At 37.8% G+C, this 13983-nt stretch overlaps 1 protein-coding gene across 3 annotated transcripts in view; it reads left to right on the top strand.

Moving 5' to 3' along the window:
* VEGFC (vascular endothelial growth factor C) overlaps positions 1 to 13328 on the top strand; it is a 54737-nt gene extending 41409 nt beyond the window's left edge. For all 3 annotated transcript variants that reach the window (XM_060778682.2, XM_060778683.2, XM_060778684.2), the window contains exons 4-7: positions 137 to 288; positions 1726 to 1835; positions 2488 to 2821; positions 12825 to 13328. In XM_060778682.2, the coding sequence (XP_060634665.2) occupies positions 137 to 288; positions 1726 to 1835; positions 2488 to 2821; positions 12825 to 12939 (711 nt within the window). In that variant the 3' untranslated portion in view covers positions 12940 to 13328. The remainder of the gene's footprint in view (positions 1 to 136; positions 289 to 1725; positions 1836 to 2487; positions 2822 to 12824) is intronic.
* Positions 13329 to 13983: the final 655 nt, after the last annotated feature.

Genomic DNA, 13983 nt, shown 5'->3' with positions numbered 1-13983 from the left:
TTTTTTTTTAAAAAAAAAACAACAACAACACACACACACACCATAATGTATTGGATGAAGCATTATCTTCAGGTTGGGATTTCACAGTCTCAAATTGTAAAGCTTTCTTCTTGTTGTTCTCTTCCGTCTTCTACAGTTATTTGAAATAACCGTACCACTGTCACATGGTCCAAAACCTATAACAATTAGTTTTGCCAATCATACATCATGTCGGTGCATGTCCAAGCTGGATGTCTACAGACAGGTTCATTCAATCATTAGGCGCTCCTTACCCATGACACAACCACAGTAAGTATCAGACTTGTATTGCTAGAAAAAGTATTTACCGAAGGGTTGGGTTTTTTTGTATGGATTTTTTACTCTAAAGCAAACCAGTGACTTTTAAAAAAGTTAAATATATTGTTAATTTATAGGGGGAATTTAGTAAAAAAAAAAGAACTGTAAATTTAGTCGCCTATAATGTGATTTATTTTATTCAAAACCTCATGCACATATAGGTATAATCAAAATTAATAAATTGTCATTTGTCATGGAAAATGAAAGGAGTGCAGAACTATAACTATAGGGAAATTTATTTAGTAAAACTAGAAATATAAGGTAAAGTTGTTGTTGTTTTGGTTTTGCTTTATTTGAACAATGACTCCAATTCAGCAACATTCAGGTCAACAGTCATTACTCATGACTGAATATGAATATTTGAACTTAGTTTAGTATCCCAAAATAAATAGGCTCAAGTCTTTAGGAGAAAATTCTGATTGATGTAGCCCTCGATATTATTATTATTATTATTGGTGGTGGTGGTGCAGTGGTGGTGGTGGTATACTTATATCCCACTTTTTCTCTGCCAAAGGAGATGCAACACAGTTAGAATACATGAGTGAATTGTTTCCAGATTCTTTGATATCCTCATTTAAAAGAACAAAGTATTAGTCACTTACCACATCGGCCTTGATCTAGCAATGTTCTGTGTTGCTGCAGACATATTTTCCATTGCTTGAAGCATTGCATTTAGGAGCTCCGTTCAAGAATACTGATCATCAATTCAAGAGAGGAATAAGGGACAGAGAACTAGAATAAGCTTTGTCTGCTCACTTCAAGTAGTAGAGCAATGCTTTTGTTGCTTATGTGAGGATATATGTATATGGTCATCACAGTGATGTGTAGTGTTACAGCATGGAGATGTGTGCCCAAAGCATCAATTTGTGCTTGCTTTGCATACATCTCAAAAATACACAACATGAGGAAAAGCTTTGTAAACCTGCTGCCTTTGCTAAACTGAGACAAATGTATTTAACATTCTTAATAACCCATTTCCATTTGGAACGATGTTGAATGAATAATGCCAATGTTGACTATTCTACATCTAACTTCTTCCTTGTAATGGTTTTATGCCTTTCTGAATGTTTGTCAGACAGATCTGTTTTTCCATTGGAAACTTTTTAGTAAAACAAAGCATGGCATTTTCATTATGTAGTGTACTAAATCACTGCCAGTGTCATGTTATGTATTCTGGCTTAGATTAAATTGGATATTCATAACCTAGGAAAATTTTTCCTAGCTTTGTCCAGACTTGGAAAATGCAGACTGCAACAGATTGCATTGAATGTAAATAAAACCAGCACTTTGTAGGGTTAGATTTATGTATTGCAGCGTTTGTGATCTATGTACAGAAGCAATTGTCTTGCCTTTTCATTGTAATAAATCAATAGTATGTGTTATTCCTAGGTGTCATGTGGCAAACAAAACATGTCCCAAAAACCATATCTGGAATAATCACATTTGCAGATGTCTGGCACAACATGAGTTCAGTTTCTCATCCTACCTTGGTGATACTGGTAAGCAAATATGCTTTGGAAGTTTACATGTCTTTTCTTTTGCTCTTATAAAACTAAATCCAAACAAACTTATTATTAATTATTATTATTAATATTAAGACTTCTTTAATCATTTCAAATTACTACTTTATAGAAAATACACATTTTTTTGTTTATTTGCACATTTCACTTTGTAAATAACAAATTGATTTAGATATGTGTAAGATAGGTGCCCCCGGTGACACAACAAGTTAAACCACTAAGCTGCTGAATTTGCTGACTGAAATGTTGGCGATTCGAATCTGGGGAGTGGGGTGAGTTCCTGCTGTTAGCCCCAGCTTCTGCCAACCTGGCAGTCTGAAAACATGCTAATGTGAGTAGATCAGTAGGTAACCAGTTCAGCGAGAAGGTAATGGCGTTCCATGCACTCATGATGGCCACATGATCTTAGAGGCGTCTATGGACAACACCAGCTCTTCGGCTTAGAAATGGAGATGAGCACCACCCCCCAGAGTTGGACACAACTAGACTTAATGTCAAGGGGAAACCTTTATCGTTATGTGTAAGATATAATTCACGAGCTCAAAACTGTGAAAGTAGCAAATGTGTTTTCCAGTTTTTGTAAAGCCTGGAAAATAATTTATTTTTATCCAATCATGCTGTGTATTCACAGATGCTGCTGAAGGATACCATGACATCTGTGGACCTAATAAGGAACTTGATGAAGAAACCTGTCAGTGTGTCTGCAAAGGAGGAGTGAGACCTTCCACCTGTGGACCCCACAAAGAATTAGACAGAACATCATGCCAGTGCACATGTAAAAACAAACTGCTGCCAAGCTCATGTGGATCCAACAAGGAATTTGATGAAGAAAAATGCCAATGCGTATGTAAAAGAACATGTCCTAGACATCAGCCATTAAACCCGGCAAAATGTATTTGTGAATGTGTAGAATCTCCAAACAAGTGTTTTTTAAAAGGAAAAAGATTTCATCACCAAACATGCAGGTAAGCAGAATAACTAAAATGTACTCTTTTCACTAAAAAGCATTGGGCAGAATTTCTTAGATTTCTCAAATTTACTCATCACACTGTATACTTAATCTCTGGCAGATGAGTCTGTCGCTAATCACAGAAAAACAGTGTTTAAAATGCTTCACTAGTTTGAAGCTTAAAACATGCTATTTTTTTATATTTGTTTTGTGGCCTGAAAAGAACATTGTGTTTAATCCATTCACTAGCCATAGGTGCATAGATTGTTTCAATCGTTTCTATATAGGAATATCATACCAGTTCCTAAAGATCGCTGAATGCAGGGCTATGTCAAAACCCTTGAAACTCTTACTTTTTACCCACCAAATCATCTCATTTCCTGTTATTGCATACTAGATTGTATTGTCCCTCCATGTTATTTAACATCTACATGAAGCTGTTGGGTGAGATCATCTGGAGTTTTGGAGTTTGATGCCATCTGTATGCAGATGATGTCCAACTCTATTACTCCTTTCCACCAGATGGTAAGGAGGCTGTCCAGGTTGTGGGCTGGTACCTGGCTGTTGTGACAGTCTGGATGAGGGAGAACAAACTGAAGTTGAATCCTGACAAGACAGAGGTCTTCCTGGTCAGGCACAAGGCCGAACAGGGTATAGGGTTACAGCGTGTACTGGATGGCGTTACACTTCCCTTGAAGGCGCAGGTTCACAGCTTGGGAGTCTTCCTGGATTCATAGCTGAGCCTGGAACCTCAGGTTGCAGCGCTGGCTAGGGGGGCTTTTGCTCAATTAAAACTTGTGCACCAGCTGTGCCCGTACCTTGGGAAGTCAGATTTGGCCATGGTGGTCCATGCACTCGTTACATCCAGGATAGACTACTGCAACATGCTCTACATGGGGTTGCCTTTGAAAATGGCTCAGAAGCTTCACATAATCCAACAAGAGGCAGCCAGGTTAATAACTAGGGCAACATACAGGGAGCACACAACTGCCATGTTAGGTCAGCTTCACTGGCTGCCCGTTTGCTACCAGGTACAATTCAAAGTGCTGGCTTTGACCTTTAAAGCCCTAAACGTCCCCAGCCCTATTTACCTGTCCAAACGCCTCTCCCTTTACGAACCACCACAAAGACTAAGATCTTCCGAGGAGGCCCTGGTCTTGGTCCCGCCCTCGTCACAGGTGTGTTTGGCAGAGACAAGAGACAGGGCCTTCTCATTGATTGCTCCCTGGCTATGGAACTCCCTTCCTGGCACTATTAGCTCAGCCTCCTCCCTCTTGTCCTTCAAAGATGGTGAAGACCTGGCTGTGGGACCAAGCCTTTGGGGCAGTGCAGTGAGGCAATAATCGAATGGTGTCCTGAGATGGTTTTTAAGCAATTTATTTTAAATTGAATATAAGTGATTTTAATGTTTTTGTATATTTATGGTTTTATGTCCCGGCATGGGATGCTTGTTGTATATGTGTTGTGCTCTGCCCTGAGTCCCCTATGGGGTGAGACGGGCAGAATATAAATGTTTTAAATAAAATAAATAGATAGCACTTCATCTTCCTAAAACTTTAATAAAACCTTTTATTTCAAAGTGGCTCTATTTAAACCAAACCTTGTAATATATCTTATATGCTTCAAACAATCAGCTAATTCAAATATACCAGAAATCTGCAGGGCACTGATCATGATATGAATGGTAATTAAATCACCTTGTTGCTTTCTGAGCATCTTGTTTTGTCTATTCATGTATAATAAAATATAAGCAGAACTGTTATTCCTATCATTATTATGATATGATAGTGGATTGTGTTGGTGTTTGGATTCATTTGTGTCAGTTTCTGTGTTTTGCTTTTAAAGCAGCAAACTGGAGTCTTGGTTGGAAAGACTTTGTGGTTGTTTGAACCAAATTTTGTGCAAAGGATTTCAATTATGTACTGTGTAACTTGGGGCCTATGGTCTACCAAAGTAGTAGGTTTGGGTAAGATGGCATTAGGTGCATAGAACTTTGCAAAATCAGAGAGAGCTTGCCCAAACCAATGTTGGAAATGTTGTTTTCTTGAACACATAGAAGTGACATGCTACAATGAATTACATTATTTTAATATCTGTTCTGAAAGGCAGTTTTGTTTAATTTCAATATATAATATACTTGCACTTTTGTCTTGTTTAGGATCATGATATGGATACGTATAAAGTCTGTTTGTCTGTGACAAATAAGGATTTGCAGCTGTTTTGAGTAATATACTCCAAGGCCCATTAACATGGGCCAAATAAATAGGGCAGGGGTGAAGGGTCAAAACTAGTTTACATAATGCCAATATGCAGTGAAAGCAACAACATCATAGAAGCTTTGTGTATGTGTGTATGTGTGTGTGTGTATATATATATATATATATATCTCAAAAGTTGCTTCTAAGCAGGCTGAATACCAGAAATAGACCATGGTGATAGAACTTAAATCTGTATTGGCAGGGATGAGAAGAATAGCAGGCAAGTGCAATGAGGAACACTGAGGAAAGCAGCAAGACACTGAATTTTCATATTATTTAGAGCAGTGGTTCCCAACCTTTTTTAAAAAATCAGGAACCACTTGACCATGGACCACTCTCCAAAAGGGTTACTAATCAGTTTTTGGTCAACTTTAAATTCTGTTTGGTTATTTGGGGTGCTGATTCAGAAAATTGCATTGGATAGACCACATCAGCTCTAGTTTCTGATACAAATCATATGCCATCCAGTAGTCACCATCTGCTCGCCCACAGAAAACCATATTTAATAAGCCTTGACACTATAAGAGGGTTTCACAAGATCAGTCTCTCTTGTTGCAACTGTGTAGTAACGGTGAGGCCGCGGACCATATTTTATTTCTTGTGGACCACTGCTTGATTGAGGTAGCAGACTATACCCTAAATCCTATTACTAGTCCTGAATAGAGTAGACCAACTGAATCAACAGAATTTGCGTGTGTAGATTCTCAATTTAGTGTTCCTACTGTAGTTTAAATTAACCAAAATGAGTCCAGTTTATGATGCAGCTGCAGGATGCCTCCCTGAGAAATGTGGTATCTCTTTCCTTGCTGTTATTTAGAAAGTAATAAGGTATCATGTTACTTCATATGACTCAGAACAAAATCAGGGATTCTATAAACATTACTAGCACAAATCATTATCATGATCCATTCACATAATCAGGTAATAAGTTTACATGTGTGAACCTGACACATAAAAATACAGTAAATACTGAAAACTACCCTAAAATTATTATTAGCAAAAAATATTAGCTTGTGAGCTAGAAAGAAAATATATCTATGTTAGAGGGATGGAGGTGATACTTGACCGGTTTGCCCTGTAACATTAGCCTGATATTGTGCCGGCGGCGATGTATATAACTGCATCTGTCAGCAGTGAGCTGATCGATCATGATCCAGAACCCATGCATGGCAGTCAACCCTTGTTTCTGTAATCAATAAACAAGTTGTGGCCATTTTTCTTCCCAACTCTGTATTTGAGTCACCTTTGGTTCTGTCCGCGAAAGGGGTGTCGCCCATGCACGTGCAATAAGTTTACATGTGTGAACCTGACACATAAAAAGTACAATAAATACTAAAAACTACCCTACAATTATTATTAGCAAGAAATATTAACTTGTCATTTAGAAAGAAAATATATCTATGTTAGAGTAATGGAGGTGATACTTGACCGGTTTGCCCTTATCCTGAAATCACCCATGTCAATCCAGCAGATAAATATCATAGGAAAAAATGCAAGATGAAAACTTGTAGCTAAGTAATCCATCAAGAATTAGTTGTCCTCTTAGCCAAGGTTTTAATACATTACCCAGGATTACATCTTTGCTCGACAATTGTGTTTTAAAATTTTAACAGGCATGATGTAACTTGAGATACAGTAGTGTATGCAATGTACAAATGAGTCAAGCTAGTGTGACAGGTTATTTAGAAGATTTTGCACAAGACGTGGCAAGCTCCTGTATATTCCCCATTCTTTGCTGATTTCCTCATAGCTTTGTTAATTTGTTGAAAGAATTGGCTGTAATGCAACTATAATTATGTTACAAACTTGTTTGCAGAATCAAATCTTCTGCTGCAAACTCCCAGATGGAGGAGTAGTCGCTTTAATTTCCCCCCAAGAAACTGGAGAAAATTGTAATTTTAGTTTATGTAAACTAAATTTTAGTTTATGTTCTGCCTCCTATACAACTGTTTACACCACTGTCCGACTTCTCTGGGCTTGGGCAGGCTAAGAACAAAAATAGTATTCCCATGTCCTGTCACTCTGGACTTTGTGGTGCTCATTGGTCATGTAAATCATGCTTGTCACCTCCCAGTGCCTATAATGATGATAGCCAGGGTGATGATATGATTGGAGAAGGAGGGTAGAAACAGGGAACAATTCCTTCTTTTCTTCGTCCCGCTCTCATGTTGCTTTGTCTCTTTGGCCATTGTCATTTAAAGTTCCAAGAGGCGAGCAGTGTTATTTTCATACCCAGTAGACACTGCAAACATTAGATGTACCCTGAGTGAAATGAGGAAGCGGGGGAGGGACCTGATGTGGATCCATGTATGAGGGCCCTTCTTCACATGCATTATAACCTGAATTAAATCGAGTTAAAAGGTTAGGTGGCTAAATGACATTTAGCCAAAAGGTTGGAGAAATCAGGAGGAATTGGGTTAAAAGCTGAAAAATACATGTAAAAGGCTGCCCGTTAAACCTAATTTCTCCTGAGAAACACCTTTCCATTCCTGTGTTTTCCTTCCTTCCCTCCTTTCTGGTCTCCCTTCTGCCCCTGTTTCCCTCTCAACTTACTGAACGAAGCCTTCCTTGCAGGTCTCCAGCCTTTTCCTCTATTTCCCCTCCCTGGAAGAACCAACAGGGGACGTTGGAGGAGAAAGCCCCCCAACCCTACCCAAAGCACTCCTTCGACTGTTCCAAGGGAAGATGAAATGGAGGGGAAGCCTGGAAGCCTCAAATGGGGCTTTTTGCTGATAAGTGCAGGGAAAAATGGACGGCAGGGAAGGAGAGGCTGATAGTGCTCATGCCCACCCCTGCTGATCTTGGATCAGCAGGGGCAAGTATCTGGACACCACCCCTGTAAAAGCATGGGCTTCAGATCAGCTGTGTGGCCTCCATCCTGAAAGGAAGTAGGATTTAAAATCCTACTTCCTCTGATTTTTGGGCAGTCTGGAAAGGCCCAAAGCATTAGCTGCAAAACAATACTAAGGATTTTTTGCCCCAGCCAAGAGTGATCCTCGGCCATTTCATGCCAGTATGGTTACAACATTGACTTATTTGAACCTTTAATCTGATAAAACAGTCCTTTCCAAGAAAAATGTGTCTATATGAACATTTCCTAACAGCTTGCTTAATCATCCTTCATAAGATATGCAATCTTTATCCAGAGGAAAGCTCTAAGTGGTATTGTTGTTTCTACTACTGCTTTGACCTGGAGGTTACAACAGGATACAATAGATTTGCCCAGTTTCCCCCATATCTAGAAGAAAGCATCCTGAATCCTTTTAGCCTAAACATGTAGTTTGTTGTTAAAAGCAGAAAAAGTAAGTCTGCTTTGGTTATCTTAGTGTGTTATGTGAAACAGCATAGATGTTTCTTCACATGATACATGTCTAAAACAGGATACAATTCTACAAATGCTTATAAGATATGATGATCCACATAGAGAACAGTTTATATATGAGGAGCTTTATTGCATGTGTGGTGCCTCTAAATACCCTAAATACTCATGTATATAATCTAGAAATTTTAGTCAAAAATCAACCCTAAAATACTAAATTGATGTATCCAATCCAATAATAATAATAATAATAATAATAATACATGTGAGTATTGTTCCTTAACTCTAATAAAAAAAGATTCAACCCCTTCTTTGAGTACAGTGGTGAAAGGTAAGAGCATAATCTTTCCCTCGAGATCCTAAAAGAACTACTGTTCCCCTCTAACTCTCTCTACTGTGGTGCTGTTTTTGGCCTTTTTGAATGCCTGGGTGTGAAATAGTAGCAGTGTCATGGGGCATCATGCCCCTGAGGCAGCATTGGCAGTTTCCCCTTTCTGTGGAATGACCCTCAATTTATCTACTAGTCATATGAAAATCAATAATTATTACCCCCAAACCTGCCCTCGACTTATAGAAGATGCTGACATACTCATAAGTATATATGATAGCTTGCATTCTAGCATATCTGAGTATGATTCTGTTTGCCCAAATTAGGATTTTTTGAACCAATGGCAACAATTCTGCCTGCACAGGTGAAGGATTATAAAAAAATTAGAGAATATTAGGCTTCTCCATGCCAGATTAATATGCCATATGAAACCTGACACAGCTGTAGCAAGACACCTTTGGCTCAAGAGATAGACGTTGGCATAGGATGTCCCAATCAAGTTTAGGGGATCTAAATAAAAGAGCAGCTTTTGGGATATGAATTGGATTGGCTATCCGTTGGCTCTCCATATTTGGGGAGAAGGAGAAATAGCTACATTTCTAACATTGTATTTGTAAACTGGAATACGTAAGCCAGCTATTAATCAGGAGGAATGTCAGTACAGCTCATTGTATGTTGCACGAAAACAGACATTGTTAAAACAAATTTTAAAAGTATCTTTGTTGAAACCTGAAACATATACTTTCACTTTTGATTCATTGCCAGTGTTTGGAAAATAGTACTTTGTCTGCCTTATACACCAGAGGCTATTTGGCTTTGTCAGTATGAGGTTATGTTAGGTCAATGTGTTTTGACAGCAAACATAGGAAATTATCATGCTATGACATATTTGTTTATAGCTTTTCTTCTTTAGTCCTTGTAGAAACAAATTATCCAGTGATGCAAAATATTTATCTTGTAAGCATGATGCTGGTCAAATATTTGATTACTTTGCTGACAAAAACGATATAAATTACTGCTCTCTTTTAATCTCTTGAAAAGTTGTTGTACATAATAAGCTGTGAAGCTACATGTTGCTTCCAGTGATGCAACAGAATGAGTCAAAGTGTGTATTTCCATCAGAGACTTGGAGCTATGTTTCAAAATTATACTGTTTCCAAGTTGAAAAATTGCTCAAATTTGCAATTGTGGATGAACTATTTAGGTTAATAAATCCTGCAAATAATATGCTAAAGCCAACTTAAGTCCTGACTAGAGTACTCCATTAAAATGAATTGTTGGAAAACACTGCTTTGTCTCATTGATTTCAGCCGGTTCACCTTAACTGGGATTAAATTGGAAGTCACCCAGAATCACAGAATAATTGAAAGTATAACATTGTCCTAGATATTCAAAAGTTTTTTATACTTACAGATGCTAGTTCATTTTGTAATTGGTTGAATACACTTTGGTGGACATCCTGCATCAAAGGCTACAATGTGTAACTTCATGATGATGGAGTTATATTGCAGTCACAATACACAACCATACTAGTGAATTGTGAAAGTGTCCAACAGGATGGATGTCTCATTGTGCAACTGGAGTTTCCATTGTGCATCTGGACATGTTGCATTTGAGGATATGTGCATGGGTACCATCACACATTGGTCATACTGTTGGACCAATTTCTGTAACAGCCCTAAAAGTGTAGCTGTGTCTCCAGACTCCCCTTTTGACATTCCACAATTATATGCATTTATGGGACAGTGTATAGTGCTGTAGTTTCCCAACTGGATGCTAGCCGATATTAATAATGTTAAAGACCCATTTTATTTCAGCTATGTAAGAACTGTCGGATTATGTTGCTGTATTAGAACTGGGGAGATCTAGGTTAAAATCTGCATTAAAAGGGCAAATTAACTATCTTGTATGTGTAGTGAAAGCCTTTTAATTCTACCTACTCCCTCCACAAATGAATGGGAATTGTAAGGACTTGATGTAGAATGTGACCCTTATGTGACCATTGGTGGGCTTTAATTCCTTTTTTCTCCATGCTTGTTAGTTCTCTTGGCCATATCAAGACTCTGCAACAGAAATTTGCATTGTCAAGAAAGTTCAGTGGCACATGTAGGCTAATTATCCTGATCTGGATTGGAACAATATCAATGGGCAGAGGATTAAAGCCTCCTTCAACTTGCTGTACATACAGATTGAGTATCCCTTTTCCAAAATGCTTAGAACCAAAAGTGTTTTTGGGGGAACCTATATTTCCATATACATACATAATGGAAGCCTAAGTCTGAACATGACATTCATTTATGTTTCATTCACATAATCTAGTTTACTTTACACATAGTCTAAAGGTAATTTTATGCACACTGTTTTTAATATAATTGTATGAAACAATTTCTGTCTTTATCGCAGACACCTGTTTGAAGAAATTTGGACATTTCATATTTTGAAAATCCAGATAAGGGATGATTAACCTGTACTAAGGCTTTGATCCAGATTGGCGCATTCATGCTTGTAATTGGGGAGGGATCAATATTCCAGGGCACAACTTAATGAGTACTGTAGTATCCACCTTATTGGATACGCTCGTGTAGCCACTGTCTTACAGCCAGACCTGTTGTCTGAAGGTTTATTATAAGAATAAAAATGGAAGGGAAATAGAAATACAAAGGATTATGATTGAATGCAGGGTTTGTTTCAATGATACTGGTGAACTGTCCAATGAATTACTAATTATCTAAAAAATATCTAAGGCAGTTCTGTCAACATAGGGAAAGGGTGATGGTGGCAGTGGGTTGGGCCAAAACAATCTGAATCCAGCTGTTTGGATGGCTGTGAAGCCTTGGGATAGTCTAGAGCAGTGGTCCCCAACCTATGCTCTGTGAAGCCCTGAGAGCTCTGTGTGTTCTTCCCAGGAAAATAAAATGAATAAAAATTGATTTTTTTATGTATGGCCAAGTTTTGACAATATCATGTGTATTGGTAGTAGCTGAGAATAAATTGAGATATGATAAATTTCAAAAATTTTAAAATACAGTTTCATTGCACAATTGTTTAGATATCTCTTTACTTTACATTCCCTTACTATCCCTTCTTCTTCCCTCTATAACAGTACTCCTAAACACAGTTAACTTGTAAGACATAGGATAGACCTAAAGGGCGCCATCATAGAAATTGATTCTGAAAAGGTCTCTGCAAGTCAAAATGTTTGAGAACCACTGCTCTAGAGTACATGTGTCAAATGCAAGGCCCGTGTGTTGAATCCATTTCACCATGTCCTTTTATGTGGCCCAAGAAGTTTTAATTCCAGGGCAACATAATTACATTTATACAGTCTTACAACTACAAACAGCCCTTTGAAGGTGACCATAAGGCTGATGTGGCCCTCCATGAAAATTAGTTTGACATCCTTGCTCTATTATTCCCTACAAAACCAGCATATCCCCTGACTTTGCCTAGAGTGGATCAAAGTTGGGTTAAGGGCAGAAAATCTGTGATACTCACAGGCCATCATGTAGACAGACAGCACTAGATTTGAGGCCAATTCAAGTTATTTTGTTTCTGTAGATAAGCCCTAAGTTTGAATCCCAACCTTTGTGTGTATGTACGCATACCAATATATAACTACTTCTCTGCAAACTTTATACAGTTTTACTTTTTTCTTCTTCTAAGGGGTAACTTCAGAACTGCTGTGGTTCCTAAATCACACAATTGGTAGCTCTTTTGTCTGCTTAGGGAAGGGAATGGGGTGAGGAACCCTGCTGAATTAGACAAGAAATCTATCTAAGCTGAAATCGTGTTTCCCAGATTGGTTATCAGAGTGGTTCAGAATAGCCTACAGTTGCCTTCTCCTTCTTCCACCCCAGAATTAAGTACCATATTACTTTTGAATATGAGCTTTTACTCATGTAAGGTGAAATTCTCTTTCTAAGAATTCATATCAAAAACTAAGGTGGACACAGGTGGTTAACTTGATGGCTTGGGGCTCACAGTTAAACATTAATGCTAATCTTAATTGCTCACTAATGTAGAGTCTGTCAAACATCTTGTTCCACTTTTCACTTTAAGTTAAGTCCTTTTACATTTTTTGATTCAAACACCTGTTTTTCCCATCTTCTTTCAGTTGCTACAGACCACCATGTACAGTTCGAACGAAACGCTGTGAGCCTGGACTTTATTACAGTGAAGAAGTGTGTCGCTGTGTACCCACATATTGGAAAAGACCACTTATCAATTAGAGACACCAATAACCTTTGGCAATTTGGTGTACATTTTCCTCACTTTGTTTAAAGACTGCTAATATTTTGGATTTACTGCGCAGAAGAGACTTTACAGGATTATCAGAGACAGACTCATTTGTGCTCTGAGACGCATGGGACACAAATGCTTTTTAAAAACCTGGGATTGTAAAGAACTCAATAAGGACTTGGTTTTTGCCACTGGCCAAACACCCTAGGTTTTCTTCCTTGTGATTTTTTTATTAAAGATAATGACTATATAATTTATTTCCATTTAAAAATATTGTACTGCATTCTTGTTTATAGCAGTAACAGTTTTTAAATCTCACTGTGATCAATATTTTTATATCATACAAAGTATGTTTTAAATAAAATGAAATTGTATTATATGCTGTTGAGCATGTTATTCTTCAGTCTTGTTACCTCATCTCTACAGCAATAATTCAGAAAAATGTAATTTTAATTTTACTTGAGAAGGCAACACATTTTGATTAATATAGGAGCAAAGGGTTATAGGAATGTTAACAGGTTATGCTGAACATTTGTTAACACTAGGTATATATTCATTCAAATGTTTGTAAAACCTATACTTAAGATCATACCTAATTTGTACTCAGACACCAGAATCTTATTTAATCCAGAGATCAGATCGAGTCCTGCTGTATTTGGGTAGAATGAACATACATTAATTTGTATGGATGCTCTCTGCAGTCTTTTGTTATTAATTTCTGTCAAGACAGCTTCACTGTATGGTGACTTCTTAATTATTGATTTCCAAGGCACCCTGCCTTGCTTAGGTCTTGCAGACTCAGTTTTATGACTTTTGTCATTGAGTCTATCTGTCTGTGATGTGAGCTTCCTCTTTTGTTATTGCCTTCCACTTTCCAAGCATTTTCAGCTGGCATTCTGTAGTGTAGTTACAGATGCATAACCTAGAGTTATAAATTTGTAACTGTGGTGGGTTCAGTAACATCATGTAGTCATGATTGTGACACCATTGCCATCATCATAAATGTTCCCTCCAAGTCAGCAGTTGTGAATGAA

Source organism: Anolis sagrei, chromosome 5 (assembly GCF_037176765.1).
Source record: "Anolis sagrei isolate rAnoSag1 chromosome 5, rAnoSag1.mat, whole genome shotgun sequence".
NCBI classification, from domain to species: domain Eukaryota; kingdom Metazoa; phylum Chordata; class Lepidosauria; order Squamata; family Dactyloidae; genus Anolis; species Anolis sagrei.
Note: the sequence above shows the minus strand (reverse complement) of the source record. Positions and strands in the feature narration are given on the sequence as shown.